We start from the raw sequence: 12033 nt of genomic DNA, 5'->3' as shown, positions 1-12033 counted from the left end.
AATCCGCTGTGGAACGTTGCACAAGTCTCTCTCTTACTCTCTCTCTCCCTCCCTCCCTCCCTCCCTCCCTCCCCTCCCTCCCTCCCTCCCTCCCTCCCTCCCTCCCTCCCTCCCTCCCTCCCTCCCTCCCTCCCTCCCTCCCTCCCTCCCTCGCTGTCTCAGTGGGTCACCACACCTGTGAGGCCAGTAGTTTCCAGTGTCTTACGGGCCACTGTATCCCTAAGCGCTGGGTGTGTGACGGTGATGACGACTGTCAGGACAGCTCTGACGAGGAGCGAACACATTGCGGTGAGGACACACACACACACACACATGCACAGACACAGCCCTCTCTCTGCTTGACAACAACAGCCATGATGTTATGTCATTGTTATGACAATGCTATGACAGTGTTCAGGAGCCTTTATGAAGGACAGTTCAAGCAAGGTGTTACCCAGGTTTCTATGCCCAGCCTTTGATAGGAGGGCTTGGCACTAACACATGCTGTGTTGTTGTTGACAGTGGGGGATCGCTGTAATGGCTTCCTGTGTTCCAACGGCACCTGTCTGCCTGCCAGCGCCCACTGCAACGGAGTACAGGACTGCCCAGGGGGCGCCGACGAGCAGCACTGTGGTGAGTGACCAACTGAAAGTCGAACGAGAACCCCTGCAAACTATAGAAATAGAATCTATTTCTATGCTGCAGACATTATGTATGCGTACCGTTAGTGTTGTTTTTCGCCTGCTACCCCAGATGCACTTTGGTCTTTCGAAAAACGGAAACATTTGAGGGCTATTGTCGTAGAAAAGAGTTAAAATGATATGTTTGTTGAGACGTATATCCCATTGTAATATAGTAGTGTGTGTGTGTGTGTGTGTGTGTGTGTGTGCGTGTGTGCGTGTGTGCGTGTGTGTGTGTGTGTGTGTGTGTGTGTGTGTGTGTGTGTGTGTGCGTGTGTGTGTCCTCCTTGCAGATCCCCTGTGTACGCGCTACATGGATTTTGTGTGTCAGAACCGAGCCCAGTGCCTGTTCCAGTCTCTGGTGTGTGACGGCACCAAACACTGCGAGGACGGATCCGATGAGGACGTGACCTACGCCGGCTGCTGTGAGTCCTACTCCGCTAACTCCACCTTCACAGAAAACACTACAACGTTGCTGATATCTACAGTCACTAAATACATATATATTTTCCTGTGCATGTGACCGAACCTGGGTCATGTTGGAAAGGCAAAATCCGGAGGGTTTAAAAACGTGCAACGGAAAAGGAACAAGCATATTCCTTATTTGGCTTCACTGCGTTTTCTCCGTGAACCAGGAACATGTTTTGGCCGGGTCAGGAACATGTTTTGTCCGGGTCAGGAACATGTTTTGTCCGGGTCAGGAACATGTTTTGTCCGGGTCAGGAACATGTTTTGGCCGGGTCAGGAACATGTTTTGGCCGGGTCAGGAACATGTTTTGTCCGGGTCAGGAACATGTTTTGTCCGGCCAAGGAACATGTTTTGTCGGGTCAGGAACATGTTTTGTCCGGGTCAGGAACATGTTTTGTCCGGGTCAGGAACATGTTTTGGCCGGGTCAGGAACATGTTTTGTCCGGGTCAGGAACATGTTTTGTCCGGGTCAGGAACATGTTTTGTCCGGGTCAGGAACATGTTTTGTCCGGGTCAGGAACATGTTTTGTCCGGGTCAGGAACATGTTTTGGCCGGGTCAGGAACATGTTTTGGCCGGGTCAGGAACATGTTTTGTCCGGGTCAGGAACATGTTTTGTCCGGGTCAGGAACATGTTTTGTCCGGGTCAGGAACATGTTTTGTCCGGGTCAGGAACATGTTTTGGCCGGGTCAGGAACATGTTTTGGCCGGGTCAGGAACATGTTTTGGCCGGGTCAGGAACATGTTTTGTCCGGGTCAGGAACATGTTTTGTCCGGGTCAGGAACATGTTTTGTCCGGGTCAGGAACATGTTTTGGCCGGGTCAGGAACATGTTTTGGCCGGGTCAGGAACATGTTTTGGCCGGGTCAGGAACATGTTTTGTCCGGGTCAGGAACATGTTTTGGCCGGGTCAGGAACATGTTTTGGCCGGGTCAGGAACATGTTTTGGCCGGGTCAGGAACATGTTTTGTCCGGGTCAGGAACATGTTTTGTCCGGGTCAGGAACATGTTTTGGCCGGGTCAGGAACATGTTTTGGCCGGGTCAGGAACATGTTTTGTCCGGGTCAGGAACATGTTTTGTCCGGGTCAGGAACATGTTTTGGCCGGGTCAGGAACATGTTTTGGCCGGGTCAGGAACATGTTTTGTCCGGGTCAGGAACATGTTTTGGCCGGGTCAGGAACATGTTTTGTCCGGGTCAGGAACATGTTTTGGCCGGGTCAGGAACATGTTTTGGCCGGGTCAGGAACATGTTTTGGCCGGGTCAGGAACATGTTTTGGCCGGGTCAGGAACATGTTTTGTCCGGTCAGGTCAACATGTTTTGTCCGGGTCAGGAACGGGTCAGGAACATGTTTTGTCAGGAACATGGGTCAGGAACATGTTTTGGCCGGGTCAGGAACATGTTTTGTCCGGGTCAGGAACATGTTTTGTCCGGGTCAGGAACATGTTTTGTCCGGGTCAGGAACATGTTTTGGCCGGGTCAGGAACATGTTTTGGCCGGGTCAGGAACATGTTTTGGCCGGGTCAGGAACATGTTTTGGCCGGGTCAGGAACATGTTTTGTCCGGGTCAGGAACATGTTTTGTCCGGGTCAGGAACATGTTTTGTCCGGGTCAGGAACATGTTTTGGCCGGGTCAGGAACATGTTTTGGCCGGGTCAGGAACATGTTTTGGCCGGGTCAGGAACATGTTTTGTCCGGGTCAGGAACATGTTTTGTCCGGGTCAGGAACATGTTTTGTCCGGGTCAGGAACATGTTTTGGCCGGGTCAGGAACATGTTTTGGCCGGGTCAGGAACATGTTTTGGCCGGGTCAGGAACATGTTTTGTCCGGGTCAGGAACATGTTTTGGCCGGGTCAGGAACATGTTTTGGCCGGGTCAGGAACATGTTTTGGCCGGGTCAGGAACATGTTTTGGCCGGGTCAGGAACATGTTTTGGCCGGGTCAGGAACATGTTTTGGCCGGGTCAGGAACATGTTTTGGCCGGGTCAGGAACATGTTTTGGCCGGGTCAGGAACATGTTTTGGCCGGGTCAGGAACATGTTTTGGCGGTCAGGAACATGTTTTGGTCAGGAACATGTTTTGGCCGGGTCAGGAACATGTTTTGTCCGGGTCAGGAACATGTTTTGTCCGGGTCAGGAACATGTTTTGGCCGGGTCAGGAACATGTTTTGGCCGGGTCAGGAACATGTTTTGTCCGGGTCAGGAACATGTTTTGTCAGGAACATGGGTCAGGAACATGTTTTGGCGGGTCAGGAACATGTTTTGTCCGGGTCAGGAACATGTTTTGGCGGGTCAGGAACATGTTTTGGCTTTTGGCAGGTCAGGAACATGTTTTGGCCGGGTCAGGAACATGTTTTGTCCGGGTCAGGAACATGTTTTGTCCGGGTCAGGAACATGTTTTGTCCGGGTCAGGAACATGTTTTGTCCGGGTCAGGAACATGTTTTGGCCGGGTCAGGAACATGTTTTGGCCTGGTCAGGAACATGTTTTGTCCGGGTCAGGAACATGTTTTGGCCGGGTCAGGAACATGTTTTGGCCTGGTCAGGAACATGTTTTGTCCGGGTCAGGAACATGTTTTGGCCGGGTCAGGAACATGTTTTGTCCGGGTCAGGAAAAACAAAATGAATCTGTCGGTCCGGGAAAGGCATTGAAACATCTCTCCCTCTAGCCACTCACCCGGAGTTTGAGAAGACGTGTGACCCCTACAGCTTCCAGTGTGCCAACGGAGTGTGTGTGAGCCTGGGGTGGAAGTGTGACGGTATGAACGACTGCGGGGACTACTCTGACGAGGCCAACTGTGGTGAGTACACACGTTGTGTGTGTTTGCGTGTCACATGCATCAGTTGTGTTCACTGCAGCGCTTTATAAATGAATTGTTTGTATCTAGAAATGAGATTATTGCAGAGTGTGTGTATGTTTCAGGCTCCCCCACTGAGGGGCCAGGCTGCACGCGGGACTTCCAATACGAGTGTCGTAACGGGCGCTGTGTGCCCTCCTGGTGGAAGTGTGACGGAGAGAATGACTGTGGAGACTGGTCTGACGAGGCTCAGTGCTCTGGTACACCCTCTCTCTCTGTCTCTCTGTGTCCATCTCACTCTCTCTGTGTCCGTCTGTTTCGCTCGCTCTTTGTCCGTCTGTCTGGCTCGCTCTGTGTCTGTCTGTCTCGCTCGCTCTGTGTCCGCCTGTCTCCCTCGCCCTGTGTCCGTCTGTCTCGCTCGCTCTGTGTCCGTCTGTCTCGCTCGCTTTGTGTCCGTCTGTCTCCCTCGCTCTGTGTCCGTCTGTCTCCCTCGCTCTGTGTCCGCCTGTCTCCCTCGCTCTGTGTCCGTCTGTCTCTCTCGCTCTGTGTCCGTCTGTCTCTCTCGCTCTGTGTCCGTCTGTCTCTCTCGCTCTGTGTCCGTCTGTCTCTCTCGCTCTGTGTCCGTCTGTCTCTCTCGCTCTGTGTCCGTCTGTCTCTCTCGCTCTGTGTCCGTCTGTCTGGCTCGCTCTGTGTCCGTCTGTCTTGCTCGCTCTGTGTCCGTCTGTCTTGCTCGCTCTGTGTCCGTCTGTCTCGCTCGTTCTGTGTCCGTCTGTCTTGCTCGCTCTGTGTCCGTCTGTCTTGCTCGCTCTGTGTCCGTCTGTCTCGCTCGCTCTGTGTCCGTCTGTCTCGCTCGCTCTGTGTCCGCCTCGCTCGCTCTCTTTGTCTCTGCCTCTCTCTCTCTCTGCCTCTCTCGCTGCCTCTCTCGCTCTGCCTCTCTGCCTTTCTCGCTCTCTCTGCCTCTCTCTCTCTCTGCCTCTCTCGCTCTCTCTTTGCCTCTCTCGCTCCCTCTCTCTCTCTCTCTCTCGCTGTCTCTCTCGCTCTGCCTCTCGCTGCTTCTCTCGCTCTGACTCTCTCTCTCTGCCTCTCTGCTTTTCTCGCTCTCTTTGCCTCTCTCGCTCTCTCTCTCTCGCTGTCTCTCTCGCTCTCTCTCTCTGCCTCTCTCGCTCTCTCTCTGACTCTCGCTCTTTCTCTCATTTTCTCTCTCTCTTACTCTGTCACTCCTGCCAGATTTCTATTACCAAACCATTTGAAGTGCTATGTGTATCTACACCTCTTCCTCTCTGTTTTCTTAGGAGGAGTCACGCCCCACACCCCTGCCCCAGGCCTGTCGTCCTGCGCCCCTAACCGCTTCCACTGTGGCTCGGGAGCCTGTATAGTCAACTCCTGGGTGTGTGACGGCTATGCTGACTGTCCCGATGGCAGTGATGAACTGGGCTGTCCCACAGGTGAACCACCGTCTCCATCTACACCAAAGGGCTTGTCACCTTGGCTACACAGCTCAGGACTAGTTTTATAGCTTTATGTAGGTAGGGCCAGGTGGTTATTCCTGACCATGTGACTTGGCCAGAAAACACTTTGGAGCTACTTGTCTCCTTTCATTCATCTGTAGCGATTGGAAAATACTGATGGTGGTATCTCAACATTAGGCAGGGTACGTTAAGACAGAGGAGCGCTTTCTTTGCTCGCTCAGAAGCTCTCTTCTGTGAGACAGTTTCAGACGTGTGGTTATGTTCTGTTTCCATGGCAGCAGCCAACGGCACGGCGACACAGGCTCCGTGGCTCACCCAAGCCCCTCCCCTGCCCCCTGGCCACTGCAGCAGGGGCCAGTTCCTCTGCCGGAAGCCCCCCACCTGCATCTCTGACTGGCAGCGCTGCGACGGCCACCAACACTGCCTGGACGGTTCGGACGAAGCCCACTGTCGTAAGTGTTACACACAGAGTGTGAAGGTCCTATGCTCCTCATGGGGCCACAGGTCTAATTCAGCCAGTCAGATTTGAGTGGAAACTTTCAAACTGGCCAAAAAGGTGTGTCTGATGCACATCGCTAACCCAGTAACGGTTCCATCTTGAATCAGTACCACAAAAAAAAAAACAGACTATAAGACACTGGAGTGTTGACGTTTCACTCTGCGTTGCCAAGTAAACCTTGAAAGGGGATGTGGTTCTCACACTCCTTTTCTCTCTTTCCCTTCCTCCCCCTGTCTTCTTTCTCTCGCTCTCTCCGTCTGGTAGCCACGCGAGGGCCTCTGACGTGTGTGAACGGCACACGCTGCGCTGACGGGGAGGCCTGCGTGCTGGACGGTGAGAAATGTGACGGCTTCATGGACTGCTCCGACCACAGCGACGAGGACAACTGCACCAGTGAGTCTTCAGTAGCCAGGCTTCTTCCGCACTTAAAAGGGAGACGAGGGAATGTGCAACCATCACACGTTGCGGGCAACTTCCTGCTTTACAGACGTCAACAACAACAGAATTAAAACTCTGCCCAAGAAAGACTGCCCCTATTGGCTCTTGAAACAGACCCACACCAAGCTAATAGAGGCGGTCCTGGCCAATTCTAATGTTATTGTTGTTGTTTATTTCTGTATTCGGGAAGTGGCCCTGCTGTGTATTACGATGTCACGAACTCATGTCACAGCCCCAATCAATGTACAAAAGCAGAGGCTTCAGTCATCCAGGCGAGGGTGATGGCGTAGTATCTCTCCTCTCTAACGTTTGTACTGTGGGTGGGTTTCTGACCTGTCTGTAGCAGACTCTCTGGTCTACAAGATCCAGAACCTGCGGTGGACGGCAGACTTCTCTGGCGCCATCACCCTCACCTGGTCCAGACCTAAGAACCTGCCCCTGACCTCTTGCTACTTCCTCATCTACTTCAGGTTAGTCTGTGTGTTCCGTCTGTCTGTGTGAGAGTGTCGTGAGTGAGTGAGTGTGTGTGTGTGTCTCCGGGGCCAGCTCTAGCCTTTTGGGGGCCCTAAGCAAGATTTGCCCCCCCCCCAACCTTGCGGCAAACATTTTTAGTGGCTCCTCTCTTGACAGCGTAGAGACGAATTTAAGTTTTTAGTTAATTTCCTGCAATTTTACACATTTTGCCATGGGGCATAGAACATTTTTGCAGTTTTAAATCAAGTTTTCTGTAATTGTATAAATTGTATAACAACAATTTTATATAGCAATTCTACTAATTTTTCCATGGGTTCCTGTAGTATTTCACATTTCCCCATGAGTTATGCCATATTAATATGATGTCTGCGTGAGGATGACTAACAAAATAAATGGGGGGGCCCCCTGGATGTCAGGGCCCTGGTCACATGTCCTGCGTGCCCGCTCAATATTCAGCCTTGATTACTACAAGTTTAGATAGCTAGCAAGCTAACTACCAAACTGAAAATTGTCAGCTGACGTGGCTAATTGAGTGACAGTCTGTGACATTACAATAGAAACTGTCGAGTGACGCACAACCAATTCAAATTACATCTGGTGTATTCTAATATTCTTACTCTCAATTGTAAGTTGAGACCCCCAAAAATAAAAAGTTTGAGTTTTTAGGGCTTTGGGGCCCCTAGCAGCCGGGGCCTCTAAGCAACCGCTTATGTCGCGTATGTGTGTATGTGTCTGACTGTGTATGTCTGACTGTATGTGTCTGACTGTGTGTGTCTGACTGTGTGTGTCTGACTGTGTGTGTCTGACTGTGTGTGTCTGACTGTATGTGTCTGACTGTGTATGTATGTCTGTCTCTGTGTGCTAGGCTGGTGGGCACACAGCAGTGGACCTCTATGGACACACACAGCAACAAGAGCAGCTACACCCTGTCGGTGCTGAAGCCAGACACCACGTACCAGGTGAAGGTTCTGACCCAGTGTCTCAGCAAGCAGCACAAGACCAACGATGTGTTGACCCTGAGGACGCCCGAGGGATGTGAGTACCGTCTCGTGTGTGGACTACACGACTTTACAAATCCTAAGATCGCCGAGCCTCTCGTTCAACCACCGTCTCTCCTGCAGGGGCTTGTCTTTCTGACGTAGTGGTGCGCTCGCTGAACGATGTGACACCGACGGGGGGACGGGGGGGTCGCACACTACAAGATTCTTCACTTGGCCGCGATGATTCTCGACACCACGCTGTCTGGCGAAAACAACGATGTGATTCGATTGTTAATGTTAGCTCTGGCTAGTCAGACATGCCGTACAGAGTTGAAATACCTGCTCAATCCATTTTTGAGTTGAACGACATCGCTCGTGGCGAGCTCTCATTGGCTATTACTGATCACTGTTCTTAAAATGGAGAGGGTAGAGGGGAAGGGGAGCGATGGGTGGGAGTGAAAGGGAGAGGGAGCGAGACACGCGATCATTTCACTGTGTCCATTCACAGCAGAGGATTTGTCTAAGGTTTGATTTCACACGTTGTAATTATTGTGGTTGTTTTGCTCACCCTAGTTGAATGCACTACTTGTAAATTGCGCGGCTAACTGGCAGGCAAAATGAGTAACAGAAGGAATACAGGTAGGTTTTTCTGGACCCAGATTAAGCCCCCGGACTGATGCTCAGTGGAAGGGTCTTGGAAATACCTCTTTAGTGTTTATATATATGTGTGTGTATATATATATATGTGTGTGTGTGTGTGTGTATGTATATATATATATATATATATATATATATATATATATATATATATATATATATATATATATATATATATATATGTGTGTGTGTGTGTATATATGTGTGTGTGTGTGTATATATATATATATATATGTATGTATATATATACATGTGTATATATATATATACATGTATATGTATATGTATGTGTGTGTGTGTTACTTTTGAAGTTTGTATATGTATGTGTGTGTTCCTTTTGAAGTTTGTGGCCTGCCCGCTAACAGTGTTTTCGAATGGAATATTATGGTGGATCGACAGTACTGTTATGTAATGTTTGTTGCAGTGCCCGACCCCCCCAGAAACCTGCAGCTGTCGTGTGACCACGGAGAGGACGGCACGGTGGAGGCCTCGTGGAGCGCCCCGGACAAAGCCCACGGACTGATCCGGGAGTACATTGTGAGTTAGCCTGCCCAGACACTCGATGTCGTTTCCTCTGGTAGACCTATTAACCTCCTCTCCGCTAGTGTCATGTCCTGAGCAGTAGGGCTATAAGAGGAGATAGAAACATACGCACAACCGTTGGCTTTGCTGGATAACAACCGTTGGCTTTGCTGGAAAACAACCGTTGGCTTTGCTAGATAACAACCGTTGGCTTTGCTGGATAACAACCGTTGGCTTTGCTAGATAACAACCGTTGGCTTTGCTGGATAACAACCGTTGGCTTTGCTGGATATCAAAGTAGATGTTCACCAGAAAAATATGAATGACTTTGAACATGAAAAGAGTTTCGACCCTGTATTTCCTGTTTTGTTTCTCTCTGTGTGTGTGTGTGTGTGTGTGTGTGTGTGTGTGTGTGTGTGTGTGTGTGTGTGTGTGTGTGTGTGTGTGTGTGTGTGTGTGTGTGTGTGTGTGACAGGTGGAGTACAGTGAAAAAGGTGTGGAGTGGTTCTCTCAGCGAAGCACCGGTAACAGTGTGGAGGTCAAAAACCTACAGCCCAGCACTCTGTACAAGTTTAGAGTAAGAGACCTGTCTTTCAGAGCAGCGTCATATTGACATTTGGGTCCTTAGCATTAGAACAAGGTAACATGAGCTCTTAGAATTGTTGAGTTGTGAGCCTGTCTGATGAGTTGTAACCTGTGTGTTTTCAGGTGGCAGCAGTGACGGGTCGAGGTATGGGGAACTGGACTGAGGTTAAATCCATCATCCCCAAGAAAGGTATGGCAATCTCTCATGATCATTGGCCTGACAATATATCATTTGGCAATGTGATAGTTTGATCAATTTGACCAATTCACTAATCCAGGGTTTCTTAAAGTATGTGAGAGGTGGGTCGCAAGTTAGAAGAATGTATCTGTAATCACACGCTATTTCCTTTTAGTTTGGGTCACCGGAGGATGGCACATTACTTATATGGGTCTCGAGCTGTCATCCTTCAGTGCTCTTTCTCCACTGGTTGCGTTGTGGAGATGTACAGTGTTCTATCGCCCTCTGCTGGCCACCACTGTGTAGGTGCCTTATGTATTGGAGCTGATGCTTATTGTGTCTCTCCCTCTCTCTCAGCTCTACCACCTCCCTCAGTTATCACCGACAGCATCACAGAAGACTCCATGAGCCTGTCTTTCAGCTTTAACTCCCAATATGAGGTCAGTTGGTGGCGTCTCTGAGTGACTTAGTGCTTGTCTATGTATTCTAACTTGCCCTATAATTCTACCGTTGTTCCGTGGGTGTGTGCAGGTGAGGCAGTATGTGGTGGTGCTGTCCTGGATGTTTGATGCTCACGTGAAGGAGAGCAGGAACTACACTGTGCGAGGCAGCGTACTGAAAGGTAGGCCCCTGTCTGCCACGAGTGTCCACACATTTTCAGACAACAAAACAAGTGTTTTTCAAACATAACTTTGTGTTATGCATCACAAACACACATTTAAGTGTTTTCAATATCCTAATCCAACTCTGTCTGTATCTACCTGTACACTTGCAGCTGCCAACCTGACCACGGGTACCATCTACGAGGTGGCTGTGTGGGCCCAGACCAGTGTAGGAGACAGCCCCACAGCCCTGTCCCGCCAGCAGACCACAGGCACTCAGCCGGAGCCTCCCCTCCTCAAGGCCCGGGCCCTCAACCAGAGCTCTGTGGACTGCAGTTGGACTGTGACCGGATCCCCTGCACAGGTAACACGGGTACAGCATGACAGCTACTGTATTACAGACATGGGACATGTTCATTTGGTCACGCAACGGAAAACATCATACAACATTTTTTTGACCCGAAAACGAGCGCTTCGGGTAGTCCCTACTCTAGTCTGTTTTCTTCTATTTGTTACCTAATGAACATGGCCCTGGGTTTAAGTAGTATCTGTAGTATAATTTCAAATGCTTAAAGCATTTGACTAAGCCTGTCTCGAGTGCCCGATGGGCGGGGTTTGCACTGTTTCATTGGTTCCATTACGCAAGAGCAATAAAGCGAGTCCCCACAAACAAAATATAATAAGGAATTACATAAATGAGTCATAACTGATTGGATGTATTTTCTAGATGCTCAAAGCTCTTTCCATAGTAAGGGGGGAACTCTCCTCATCCACCGCTACTGTGAAGCACCCTGCTGGAGTATTCTGGCTCCCTGTGCAGCCAGTGATGTACTGTGTGGTTGTTGTCTGTCTGTGCAGGTGTATGGCATCTTCTTTGCCACCTCCTTCTTGGACCTGTACCGCAGCCCTCACAGTGTGAACACCAGCGCTAGTAGCCGGACCGTCACTGTGGACAGTGATGAGCAGTACCTGTTCCTCGTGAGTTCACCCCTTATTCCTCTTCACCCTGATTCCTCTCTCAATGCCTCAGAGACAGAATCCGACAAATTTATTAGACTGATTCATTTATCGCCACTGATTCCATTTTGGTCCCAACTGTACTGAACTGTAAAATGATCGACTGCAGAACATCCGCTCACAGTTAACCAATGTGTACATTTTAGTTTCTGAAGAACAATATCTCAATGTGTGTGTGCTTGTTCACGTGTGTGTGACAGGTGCGGGCCATCTCTCCCTACCTGGGCCCTCCCTCGGAGTATGCGGTGGTTAAGATGATTCCCAACGAGCGGCTTCCTCCTCGTAACCTGCACAAGGTGCGAGTTGAGAAAACCCAGGCTACGTTGAAGTGGCAGCCTCCCTACGACTCCCCCAGCGCCCCTCTGGTACGGCCAACCTCAAGCGTCAGCTCTTTCAGATACAGTTAATGCGATGGGTCACTTTTTTAAACTAAGTTGAAGCTTAAACTTCAAAACAGACCCAAATTGCAGTCTCTCCTTGTCCATTGACTTCTTTCAGTGTAAGGATACATTGTTTGAAACATGACTGGGAGTACAGATATGCATCTGTTGGTCACAGATACCTTAAAAAATGGCATTCACATTGGGCCTCAGGATCTGGTCACAGAATTTTTGTGCATTCAAATTGCCATCGATAAAATGCAGTTGTGTTCGTTGTCCGTAGCTTATGCCTACCCATACCATAACCCCA

The 12033-nt window shown here is 49.9% G+C and overlaps 1 protein-coding gene across 2 annotated transcripts in view; it reads left to right on the top strand.

Annotated features, from left to right (window-relative positions):
- The window catches only part of LOC135546302 (sortilin-related receptor-like), a 73231-nt gene that overhangs the window by 55358 nt on the left and 5840 nt on the right, over positions 1 to 12033 (top strand). The window contains exons 26-43 of one of the 2 annotated variants that reach the window (XM_064974632.1): positions 163 to 288; positions 502 to 612; positions 953 to 1084; positions 3794 to 3925; positions 4048 to 4182; positions 5215 to 5367; positions 5673 to 5843; positions 6155 to 6283; positions 6672 to 6798; positions 7668 to 7837; positions 8864 to 8976; positions 9437 to 9538; positions 9670 to 9736; positions 10082 to 10164; positions 10256 to 10346; positions 10500 to 10690; positions 11185 to 11304; positions 11544 to 11708. In XM_064974632.1, the coding sequence (XP_064830704.1) occupies positions 163 to 288; positions 502 to 612; positions 953 to 1084; positions 3794 to 3925; positions 4048 to 4182; positions 5215 to 5367; positions 5673 to 5843; positions 6155 to 6283; positions 6672 to 6798; positions 7668 to 7837; positions 8864 to 8976; positions 9437 to 9538; positions 9670 to 9736; positions 10082 to 10164; positions 10256 to 10346; positions 10500 to 10690; positions 11185 to 11304; positions 11544 to 11708 (2318 nt within the window). Of the gene's footprint in view, positions 1 to 162; positions 289 to 501; positions 613 to 952; positions 1085 to 3793; positions 3926 to 4047; positions 4183 to 5214; positions 5368 to 5669; positions 5844 to 6154; positions 6284 to 6671; positions 6799 to 7667; positions 7838 to 8863; positions 8977 to 9436; positions 9539 to 9669; positions 9737 to 10081; positions 10165 to 10255; positions 10347 to 10499; positions 10691 to 11184; positions 11305 to 11543; positions 11709 to 12033 lie in introns of both variants that reach the window. The other variant, XM_064974631.1, reaches the window with a different exon arrangement.

This window comes from Oncorhynchus masou, chromosome 9 (genome assembly GCF_036934945.1).
Source record: "Oncorhynchus masou masou isolate Uvic2021 chromosome 9, UVic_Omas_1.1, whole genome shotgun sequence".
Taxonomy (NCBI): domain Eukaryota; kingdom Metazoa; phylum Chordata; class Actinopteri; order Salmoniformes; family Salmonidae; genus Oncorhynchus; species Oncorhynchus masou.
Note: the sequence above shows the minus strand (reverse complement) of the source record. Positions and strands in the feature narration are given on the sequence as shown.